Source organism: Belonocnema kinseyi, chromosome 1 (genome assembly GCF_010883055.1).
Source record: "Belonocnema kinseyi isolate 2016_QV_RU_SX_M_011 chromosome 1, B_treatae_v1, whole genome shotgun sequence".
Taxonomy (NCBI): Eukaryota; Metazoa; Arthropoda; class Insecta; order Hymenoptera; family Cynipidae; genus Belonocnema; species Belonocnema kinseyi.
In genome coordinates, this window is record NC_046657.1 from 166467040 (window position 1) to 166478907 (window position 11868).

The window sequence follows — 11868 nt, forward strand, 5'->3', positions numbered from 1 at the left end:
AACCTCAAAAGTACCAGAGAGCATAAAAATAGTAGTTCAAGGTTACCAGACAGTGAAATTTCCCTAGCAACTACCAATTATAACCAACCCCCAAAAATTCAAAACTGTCAAATCCCTGCAACAAATCCTACGAAGGATATCCCTAGCTTAATAAGCATTCCCACAAGCAACAAATTCCAACCCTTAGAGAGCATTCCCACTCATGACACTACCCAATGGGAAGTTGACTAATGGCACAGTACAGCGCCAGAACTGGCAGCGTCGGCGCAATACTGGCCACCAGTGCTGGCGGGTAGTACTGGCACAGTACTAGACATGAAGATTAGACATTGTTAAGCCAGCACTCGTTTAAATTTATAACAAGAAGAGGCCTGCATAAGGTGTGTGAACAATAATATCGCTTAAAGGATAGATTAGTTTTATTTTGCGTATGAATTTCTATACACTTATTACGAATCCAACAAAAATGACGGTGGCTATAATAATTTATAAAAACTCGATTAAGCCTTACGTTCTACATTGAAAATATTGATATGAAATTCCACACAGAATCTTTAGAAATCTCCTACATTATTCTGACATGCCTTTTCTTGAGAGACGCTCCTTTTTTCCACCTTCTCTATCAGGAGCTCCAGAGAACTAGCGACTAACTTTTTTCATAATTTCCGAGAATATATAATACAATATAATATGTAATATACTATATATATATATTTTTGCTTTTTGATCTATGATTGTTGCCAGCATCGGTACAGTAATTGAACTGCAATTCCCCCAGTACTGCTCCAGTATTCGTTCGCCAAGTCCTGGCTAGACGTTGGTATGGCCAATTCACTCGATACTGCGCCAGCACTGGTCCGCCAAGACTTGGCTGAAGTTGTGAAGACCACTGGCTCAGTATTGCGCCAAATACAAGCTACGGCTCAATGCAGGCATTTCCTATTGGGTAGCGACGACTCAAGCACAAACGACTCATTTAATTCAGGTAAACCTAGAATTAGAAAAAAGGATACGAAAAATAATTAGCGAAAAATTTATTGTAATAGAAAATACAAGAACGAATATAAAAATAGCGATTGTAATCTTTGGAAAAATAACAAAGTTACAAATCGGAAAGAATAGAAAACTGAGTCTCAAAGAGCCAATGAGATATTAGAAAGTGATAATAGAAATCAATGGATTTCTTTTAAAAATAAGGCGATTAAATTAAATAATATTACGGATAGCTTAGGCAAAGTCCATGAAAATGATAATGGTTTAGCCGAAATTTGCGAAGGTGTTGTTGAGCTTAACGAAAACCAAAAATCCCAATTAGAAAAACAACCCCATCACCACAACGGAAGAATGTTAAACATGTACTGCTTTAAGGTCATGTGACGAGTGGGTCACGTGACCAGATAATAAATAATAAATAATAAATAAGAAGCACTAAGAAATGTGGGTCTGGTCCTTAATGTTAATAATTATGAAAAAATAAAAAAAAATTATTTAAGACAAAAAACTTTTTTCATGATTACACCAATTTAGGACCAGAGCCATCATTCTTAGTGCTTCTTGTTTAGTATCCTAAATTTTCAACTTGATGTGGCGATTTGTATGAAAATAAGTTGGGAAATAAAAAAAGTGGCGGTAAGGTAGGAATCTAGTCACTTGACCCACTCTTGACATGGCCTTCATTACGTATACGATGCGTTGAAATACGATGGCCCACTTCAACCTTTAGGTCCCTGTTCGGGCGCCATGTTAACGTGTTCCTATATTTCCGCTTTTAAATTATTTTTCGGTCTCCCGAAGGTGGAGACACGGTATTCTCTCGCTTCCTATGTTTATTCTTACACCTTGTTAACATGTGAGGAATATCACATCTCAAAACAATTTGTATTGATCTCTTATTATAAGAAAGAAAATCTAATGGGTTCTCAGGCAAATCTCAGTCTTACAATCATTCATTGTATGCATGCGAATCCTTGCTGCTAACCATTAGTAAGTGTGAAGCACAAAAAAAAGATAAAACGTTAAAATCTTTATTATTATTATTATTATTATTATTATTATTATTATTATTATTATTGCTGAGACTGGGCATTTATTTCATTTTTTTTATAAATGTATGTTTTAAAAACAAACTGGCCTTTGAGGCCAGGGAGTTATCGATACAACTCCACAGAAACGAAAACGAGACGATATTTATTTTTAATTTACCAAAACAAAAAGAAGAATTTTCAAAAGGAAAGACTCATCCATGCCCCTCTTACGAGCACTAGGGGAAACGAATCCCTCCAGAGGAACGAAAGACAGACAAGAATTCAAGTAATTTCTCCAATACGGAAAGAATGCTAGTAGGCCATGGGGTTCTCGAAACGACCTCAAAGAAAACTTCGCATTAATTCCGTATTAGATATTACAAAATCCTAATGTGCACACAAAAACAGAACATTGAAAAGAAGAAACTCTATAAAATTATATAACTACAAATAACAAACGTCACCACGTTACTTGTGCTGTATTCAGATGTACTACTTACTCGTTGTTTGAACCTATATTAAAAACGATGTCTATCCTGAGAGTGCTACCTGATTCAGCAGCAGCTATCCACGACGGGAGCGAAAAGCGGAGAGAGCGAACTCGCTAGGAGCCTCGGACCGGACCTCGAGCAGGCTGGGTCGACTCCCATGGGTGCGTTTGACCACTTATACCTACACTCGCGCAATCTACAAGGAGGTGGCAAACTAAAGCGTGTCCATGTGTTCGTGCACTTAAATGTATATATTATTTGAATATGTTGCATGACACAAAATTAAAGAAAATGAACGAATTAATTCAAAATTATACAAATTTAAGACGAAAAATGTGAAAATACTGTTTCCTGTACCATTTTTCGGTATAAATTTGTACAATCTTGCAATAATTCTCCAATAAATGAAGAATTACATAATACATCAAATGTAACCTTTTTTCAACATTTTATTCATTCGAATTATAATAGAGAGGTGAAATCAGTGACATCCTGGCACAGCACAAACATTTCAATTTACCGTAAATTTGTTTATTTTTCAATGTCCTAATTTCACTCCATACGGCGAGACACAACTTTTTTGAACTTAGCAAAATTTGAAGTTTGTTGACGAAAACATAACCTCAACGAACTAGCTTCAATTATTTTGCGGCTGTACTTAATATTTCGGTTTTATTTATCGAAATATGATTTAAAAAACCAAAAATTTAAATTAGAATGCAAAAGGCGGAAACAATTGTAGAGGGGAATCGAAGATTGAAAAATAAACATACAAAACTGGCCTCAATTATTTCTTGATCGCAGTTGTTATTTTGGTTTTATTTATCGAAATACGATTTAAAAAAGCAATTTAAAGTAGAAGCGAAGGGCGTGATATACAGAGAAAAAAATGTACAGGGGAATCAAAGGTTTTAAAAAAACATACAAAGCTGGCTATTACTATTTTTTGGCTGTACTTGATATTTTGGTTTTATTTATCGAAATGCGATTTAAAAAATAAAAAATTTAAATCAGAAGGCAATGGGCGTGATAGATAGAGAAACAATTGTAGTGGGGAATAGAGGTGCTTAAACAGTCATACAGAACTGGCTTTAATTTTCTTTGGCCGTACTTGATATTTTGGTTTTATTTATCGAAATATGATTCAAAAAATCAAAAATTCAAATCAGAAGACAAAGGGCGTGATATATAGAAAAACCATTGTAGAGGGGAATAGAAGGCTTAAAAAAGACGTCATACAGAACTGGCTTTCACTATTTTTTGGCCGTACTTGATATTTTGGTTTTATTTATCGAAATACGATTAAAAATATAAAAAATTCAAATTAGAAGGCAAAAGGCATGATGTACAGAGAACCAAATGGAGAGGGGAACTGAAGATTTTAAAGAGCCATACAGAACTGGCTTTAACTATTTTTTGGCCGAACTTGAGCAAAAGAGAACTAACTTAATTTCAATATATTCCAGGCAAACTTCTGGCTTATGAGCGTTCCGGCATTTATTTGATTCCAAGAATTGAATCACTTAAATGGAATCACCGATACGAGGAGCAGGATCACTCCGAGGATATGAAGGTTTTCTTTAGTTTTTATTATTACACCATTAAGCCATATTTCTTTCGTGGTAGGCGTCACTTACTCGATGGGGAAGGGAGTAACGTGAGGAAGGGATATCAAATTTGTAGATTAATCCAGGATTCTCGTGTTATTCATTTACATAATACGTTCGTTTCACAACAGTACTCCGGTCCAGGTTGCTGATCAATCTCTCTAGCAATCACCCCAAGTGAAGATCCTCACAAATTCGTTATGTGAGGTTTCCCACTTGTGCCCATTAGTACCCAAGGTGTTTTGTTTTAGACGTCATTCACTCTATTGACACTCTTTTGATTTACTACTTTTGACGTAAAATTACTCAAAATTACTCTGTTACCACGCCTAGCGCAAAAAGTATTAGTTTTACCAACAACATTTGTTGCATGGAAATCTATTTTTAACGTATGATGCTAGGAAAAATACCGAGAGTCCTGATCAGAATACTCATCATAGCATTGCTTTGCAAAAAAAAAAAGAAAATTCAGTCACTTTTCCTGAAAATGGCCCTATTATTGCTTCGCCTAACGCAAAAACTATTAAGCCCACCGACTCAATTTGTTGCATGAAGATGTATTTGTAGCTTGAGATGGCAAGACAAATACAGATACTGATTCGTTGTCTGTTGCAAAATACACAATAAATGATACTGCATTTGTATGTTTCAGTATACAATGAGTGAAAGATAGTTTAAAATCTATCAATAAATAATTGAGATTACAGATAGAAAGATATACAAAATTTGTTTGAAGTTGCTTATTCCTTGGGTTTAATACCCAAGGGCACTCTTATCGTCTTCGAAATTATTATATATTTACTTTCTGCATCTGGCATCGCAATTGTGGACCATAAAAGTATTTTGAAAACTGAAAACTTTCTAAGCGAGTATGAAATCTGCAGCATGCTTATAAAAAAAATTATCTCAATCATACATTGCATGTGTGTGATTGATTGGTAGAAATAGTTCTAGAGGAAAGCTATGCATACGGAATCTAAAAAGTTGAAACTTGTATAGATGCTCGATTTGAAATTAACTGTGAGCGCCTTTACCCTATGAAATACAACTGCTTTGATTTCAAAATACTGTGTTTTGCAGCAGACAAAATGAAATAGATTGCATGCATGTGATCATCAATATTTTAATTGAAAAACGACCTGTCACACTTTGCATGTGTGTGATTTATTTGAGGGGTCACGGGGGTCATATACAGGAGAGCAAATAAAACGTTTTTAAATTCAGCGTCATAGAAAAAGAAAAAAACTGCTCTCCAGAGTTATTCAAATGTACAAAATAATAGATGTGTTTTTTTTTTAAATTATTTTTTTTAGGTTCCGCAATCCCCATGAATTTTAACATGTATTTCCGAAAAGAAAAAATACGTTTTTGTCATTTTTATCCAGAATTGTCAATATTACGTGAATTCGAGTTGAAATTGAACATTTCAATTTACAGTCATAAAATTCGATTGATTAATTACTTTTTAAATATTAATCCATAATTGAAGAATGGGGTTTTGCGAGTTTTTGTCTCTAATTATTTTTTTTTCCCTGTTTTAAAAAACCAAATTGTTTCTAATACATGAAGCTTAACTTTTTGTTTATGATTAGATGTTTAAATAACTACTTTAGACAATTTATTATTGTTTTTTGAAATGTTTGAGAATAGTGTTAGAATTTCGCGGCTTATTCCGAATTTTCCAACTTTTCAGTTAGAACGAGGCCATAATAATTCTAATTTAACAGATATAATAGTTTAATCCATTAAAATTTTTTTAGCACTTTAATTAATCTAATTTTTAGTTAAAGTCAGGTAATAATTTATGCAAGTGCAGGGACATAATTTTTTTAACAATCTATTTTTTGTTATAACTATTTTCTCTTTGAGTAATGCTGATAAGCACCATATTGTAAATGTGAAGAATGTTTCAAATATCTTCTTTATTTCATAAAAATATATTCCAAAAAGAAAGAAATTTCTTCACACAATTTTTCTCTCTGAGGTTTATTTATAATTTTTTTTATGACTAAAACCCCAAATCAAAGTTACAAATTTCAGGAAAAATAGATAGTTGACTGCTTACTTGGTAGTGTAATAATTAATGCGAGTTAATAAACCTAATATTTTAAACTATTATTTATAACTATCTTCTCTTGAATAATTGCTAGAAACTCGTGATTTTTCTATAAGATAAAATAATTATAAACAACAATAAACTGTTTAAACAACTAAATTTGTTAGCTTGCATTAATTATTAGGTCACTATGTAAAAGTGGCTAGAAAGTTTTAAAATGATTTAAAAACAACAACTGTGTAGCATTACTGTAGGAGAATATAGTTATAAACAATAATAATTTGTCTAGATAATTATGTGTGCTAAATGTCAATTATTGTTAACTGACTCTAAGTGAAAAGTCGATATTATGGTAATTCTTACCTCACTCTTATTGAAAAAATGTCACTAAAAACTGCGACTTTCTAGCATTACTATAAGATAATATTATTATGAAAAATAAATAAATGTTTCGAAAATTTATTTCTGTCAAGTTTAATTGATTATTTCCTTGCTCTAACTAAAAAGTTGCAAAATTCGGAAAAACGAGACTTTTTAACTTAATTTTAAGAAAAAATTGCTAATAACAATAAAAAATGGTTTGAACAATTTATTTTAACATTTGCTTATTAGTAGAAAGTAGTATCTTATATATTAGAAACAATTTATATATATATATATATTTACATGCATATATGCAGCCTAAAAATAGGCAAGAATACTATCTCCTGCGTAAGTCCGCTGAAAAGATGCCTTGCACAGGAGAAAGACGAAAGCGCAGACTCCGACGATATCCACTCGTACGATGTGCGTGGGAGTGAGAGGGTATAAAAAGGGCGGTAAAGCCGAAAAAAAGGAGATAGTATCTCGCAGCTGAAAGGCGCGGATCGGAGGTGAAAATTAGAAGAAGAGCTCGAGGATTCATCCTCTTTCTCTCATGTGTGACAAAGCTTTAGTCGTTGAAAGTCTAAATAGCCATCTCTGAAAACTTATTATTTTCACTTTCATCTGAGTATTTTATAAAAATCTGACCAGGACGATTTATCAAAGCTTCTTAGAGCGATCGAGCATTTAAAGATCTATATTTTAGATTCCCCCTGAGAACAATTGAATTTAATATTTAAAAGATTTACATTCTCCATGAGAATATTTCAAAATATAATTCCACGCAGCATCTTATGACTCTTAGGTTTATATTTGCAGTCAACGTTAAAGGTTTACCTTGACGCTTGCCTAGACAAATAAAACTTAAGATTAATAATTCATAAATCTTGGTAATTGTTTTGATCCAGCAGAGAATGTTCACCTTTCTTCCTATTTCGGAAGCAAGCAGTCGAGAATTTGAATGACGAAGAGCCAAATGTACCTTTGAGAAAAATTTGAGAAAGAGAAAATCTCTACTTTTAGTTTGAAAGGACTCCGAGTCCCACTTGTCTTTAAATTCCGAAATACGGGAAACTATAAATTATTTTAGGGTCGGCTCTGAAACGTTCTCCCTGGCGCCTTCGCCCTTCTTAAATTCTCCGTATTTCGGATCCAGGCTACCTACCGTCCGAGGGACTCGTAGCCAAGCCATTGTAGGCACGCGCGCATTACCCGTCGCTGAAAAGGATTATCCTAACAATCAATTGAGGTTGCATTAGCACCTCTGCATATTTAATAAATATTAGGACCTAATCACCCCTTTTATATATTTTATGAGATAATCCTAAATGATACTTCATTGTGTCACTCCGGGCGAAGAAGAGGTCATTTACCTTATTTTGCTGCCGACAGCAACCGTATAACTCTGTAGAATACTCAAGAATAAAATAAGAGCAAAAATTGAATTGTTTAGATGTATTAAAACATAGACAGATTAATCTCATAGTAGAAATTTTTTTGTATGTTATAAAAAGAATGAAGCACAAATAAATCTTTGTAGATATAGGACGAGTTTATTAAACAATAAATCAAACAAAAGAAATCTCATTCGGTTTATGTAAGCGGTAGCTTCACGTAGTTTAGACGGTCAGAGTTGCCAAATATTATTCTGAAAAATTTTAATCAATAAGTTGAGGTACAAAGACTACTAATAATAGAAATTGTCGATTAGAAAAATCGATTTAGCACAGGTACAGAATAATGATGTAAAATTAGGTCAGCTTAGGCATTTTTGAATAAAATGACATATTTTCAAGCGAAATAAGAAGCTTATTCTTCTCTCCAGAGACCCCCTTGTTACTTTTATTCAATAATTAGATATTCCGATGGCAATTTAGTGATTTCATCCTATCAGTTAACTAAGCCAAAAAAGATAGCGGTTACAATTGGCGCCCAACGTGGGTCACTGAGAGTTGAAAAGTAAGGATAAAGTTCTTAGTCGAAATTCGATACTTTGCAATAGCGTAAAAAAGGATAAAAACAAACAGGATCGTATCGACGCTCGTATCGTCGGTCACTCTGAACTGCTTTAGCTTTTTGGGGTTTAGTTTAAACGAAATGTGTTATAAGATTGTTTGATAAACTTATTCTGGCGAGGACAGAATTCTTAACATATCTTCCGGAATTCCTAAAATTTTCACCTTGAAAAATTTTGGGTCAATTTCAACTGCTGTAGCCTTTTACATTCTCATCCTAATGAGAAGGTATTGGTTTTATGTGAAATTTCATTTTGTCAGTTTTCGTCAAATCTCCACGTTTTGAGACCCGCTGAGTCATAAAAAACGATTTTTACGATGGTGTTTGTTTGTCTGTCTCTATGTATTCTGTATTTTTGGGCACGATAACTTTCGAAAAATTGATCCGATTTGATTCGGCTTTGGAACACTTTTTTAAGCCCTAAAAAGAAAGAACAAGTTCGTAAACCAGCTATTTTGGATTAAAATTAAAAAAGTGAGCGCATTTTCAAAATGTATGAAACTATATTTTTTCAATATTTCAACATTCTATCTACGATTATTCATAGTACTCAGAAACTCAAACAATTTATCCTTATGACTTTTTTCTATAAAAAGAAAATTATCATTAGAGGATTTTTAAGATCCAAAAAAACAAACGAAAATCAACATTTTAAGCCAAACAACGCATGATATGAAAAAAGTCAAGAGAAGAAAAACGTTAATTTTTGAAAGCCCTACAAGATTATAATAACAACTTTTTTAATTTGATCGAAAAGTCGAAAATTCCAAATTTGATCGCACCAAAAATAATAAAAAATCCAAAAATTCCATTTTTTGGTCAAACTATGCAAGATACGAAAAAATGAATAAGCAAAAATGGCGCGCCCTGGAAAGACCTATAAATTTGTAGTGAATCACTTTTCGATTGGACGCGTAGTTTTTGTTTTTAGTCGTAAAAAACAAACGTAAAAAACGAAATTTAAAATAACAAAATTTTGGACTAACGATACAAGCTACGAAAAAAATGAGACAAAACTTGTTGATCCAAAAAAGAGCTATAATTTTTTATATGACACTTCGTTTTTGCTTTATTCGTAAAAAAATAACGTTCAAAATAAAAATATCAATTTTTTTTTAACGACATAAGTACGAACTAAAATTAACAGACAAAAGTGGTTCACCTTAAATGATCTATAAATTTATTATTAATCATTTTTCGATAGGACGAGTAGATTTTCTTTCAATCGTAAAAAATAAGATTAAAAATTAAAAAATTAAATTTTTGGAAAATGAGAGAAAAGACGAAAGAGGACAAAGGATCCTATATAGGACCCTATATAGGTTCCTGTATTAGACCATATGCAGATGCACAATAGTTTTTCTTTGATCGTAAAAAACAAGATTAAAAATAAAAAAATAATAAAAACAAGGAATTAAGAATTAGTATAATTTAATTTTTATGCATATTATGAATTGTAATGATATAGATTGATTGAAATGATGCATGTTTCAGCGCAATGTAACTTTTATGTAAAAAAATGTTCTTTTTGGCTTTAAAGTTTAGTAATTTGATAGGAAAGTAAAGTATTAGGTGGAAAATACAATTTTCTGTATGAACTTACATTTCTGGTTGAATATTTAACTATTTGGTTAAATGTTTAACTTCTTTTGTGAGAAGTTAAACAGTCAATCTCATCAGTTGACAATTCTTTTTCTTATTCAGTTGATTCATGTTTTGTTGAAACTAGAGATTCTTTAGTTCAAAATTTGAAGAATTTGTCATTATTGTATATTTTATTTTATGAAGTATTTGGGCAAAGATCCTTGAGTATCATTAATAAGTTTATACTGCTGCCTGTAATGGCATGGCACAGGTTGTTCTTGCGGTAGCAATATTTACCGTCCACTGTGCGCCTGCACCTTTTCTGAACCTTTACGCCTACCTGAGGCCTCCAGTACAAGTGTCTTTTATAACTGTACCTGGCGCATAATCCATGTCTGCAGAAGGTTCTGTAGCCTCACTGCTAAGTCATCACTGTCTTCAAATTTTTTATAGCTTTATGATTATTTCTAACCCAAAAATCAATCTTTGTTCGCGGCTATCCTCACTGTGTCCACCTGGAAGTTCGTCGAATCACTTTCGCACACCCAATATTTTTGTATTTCGAAACACTGAATATACAACTTTTTCTGCGGGCGAAATTAGTTTTCAAGAACGAAGCATTCAATAATTCAAGGGACATGCCGAAGGTGTGAAAAGAAAAGCTTTTGAATTCAATTTACAACTTTTACGATTACAAATTTATATTGTACCACTTATTAGTAATCATAATTCAAACTTTTCCTACTTTATACGCTCAATGTTCGAATTTAGTCCAGTATTATGTTGAAAAATTGATACATTTTCAGCTTGCAGTTATTTGAAGAATTTTCAGTACTTCGTATTTGCAAGTGATTTTAGTATTGACATCTTTGACATTTGAATTATTCAATTATTTTCAGTTTTAATTTTTCTTTTTTTGTTTTAATGTATTATACAAGTTAAAAACGCGCGCTCCTCCCATTTATCTTCCATAATTTTTACAGATTTAATTTTGAAAGTGTTTAATGTGAATTCTTTATCGAATCAATTATTTCCATTAATTAGTCGTTTTAGGATTAGTTTTAGTTTTAGTTTCAATAAGTGAATAATTCATTTAAGAATAAATTATTTCAAATGTTGAAGTTGAAAATGTAAAAGTTCGAATAGTTCAATTTTCATTGAAGCATATGAATTCTGCATTAAAGTTATGACTGGTCAATCGAAAATGATTCATTTCCAATTAGACACGTACATGCTTAAAGCAACAAAATTTTCTTTTCAATCATATGCACTTTTAAAAGAAAGAGACAAACATTCAATTACATACATTATTTTTCACCTAGAAATATTAACTTTTAATCTTGAATGCAAGACTGAAACACTCAGTAAAAGCATGAATTTTTAACTGAGGAAGAAAAACAATTTTGAACAGAACAAAAGAAAGTCGAGCTGAATAGTTGAAATTTTCAATTACAACAAATCTAACTGCTAATACTGTTGCTAAATTTCTACCTAATTCTAAGCCAAAAAGAAGAAGTATTTATTACAAATTAGTTTCTTTTTGAACCATATATCATTTTTCCACAAAAGCCATGAATCTTCAACCAAGAGAGCTACTTTGTAACTACTACAATAATTACATATTAGTATAATACAGTCTGTCAAGTTAAAGCGTGGGTGGCTTTACTCGCAGTCGGTAAGGTGTATCGACATGATTTTGGTGTCAAAATATTAAGAAGAGCTCCCTC

At 32.2% G+C, this 11868-nt stretch overlaps 1 protein-coding gene across 3 annotated transcripts in view; it reads right to left on the reverse strand.

The window, feature by feature from the left end:
* Nucleotides 1–471: 471 nt before the first annotated feature.
* Nucleotides 472–11868, reverse strand: part of LOC117167214 (F-box/LRR-repeat protein 4-like) — a 140155-nt gene continuing 128758 nt past the window's right edge. For all 3 annotated transcript variants that reach the window (XR_004466374.1, XR_004466370.1, XM_033351997.1), the window contains exon 4: nt 472–991. Coding sequence is in view for 1 of the 3 variants with exons in the window: in XM_033351997.1 (XP_033207888.1) it covers nt 924–991 (68 nt within the window). In the remaining 2 variants the exon portion in view is untranslated. The remainder of the gene's footprint in view (nt 992–11868) is intronic.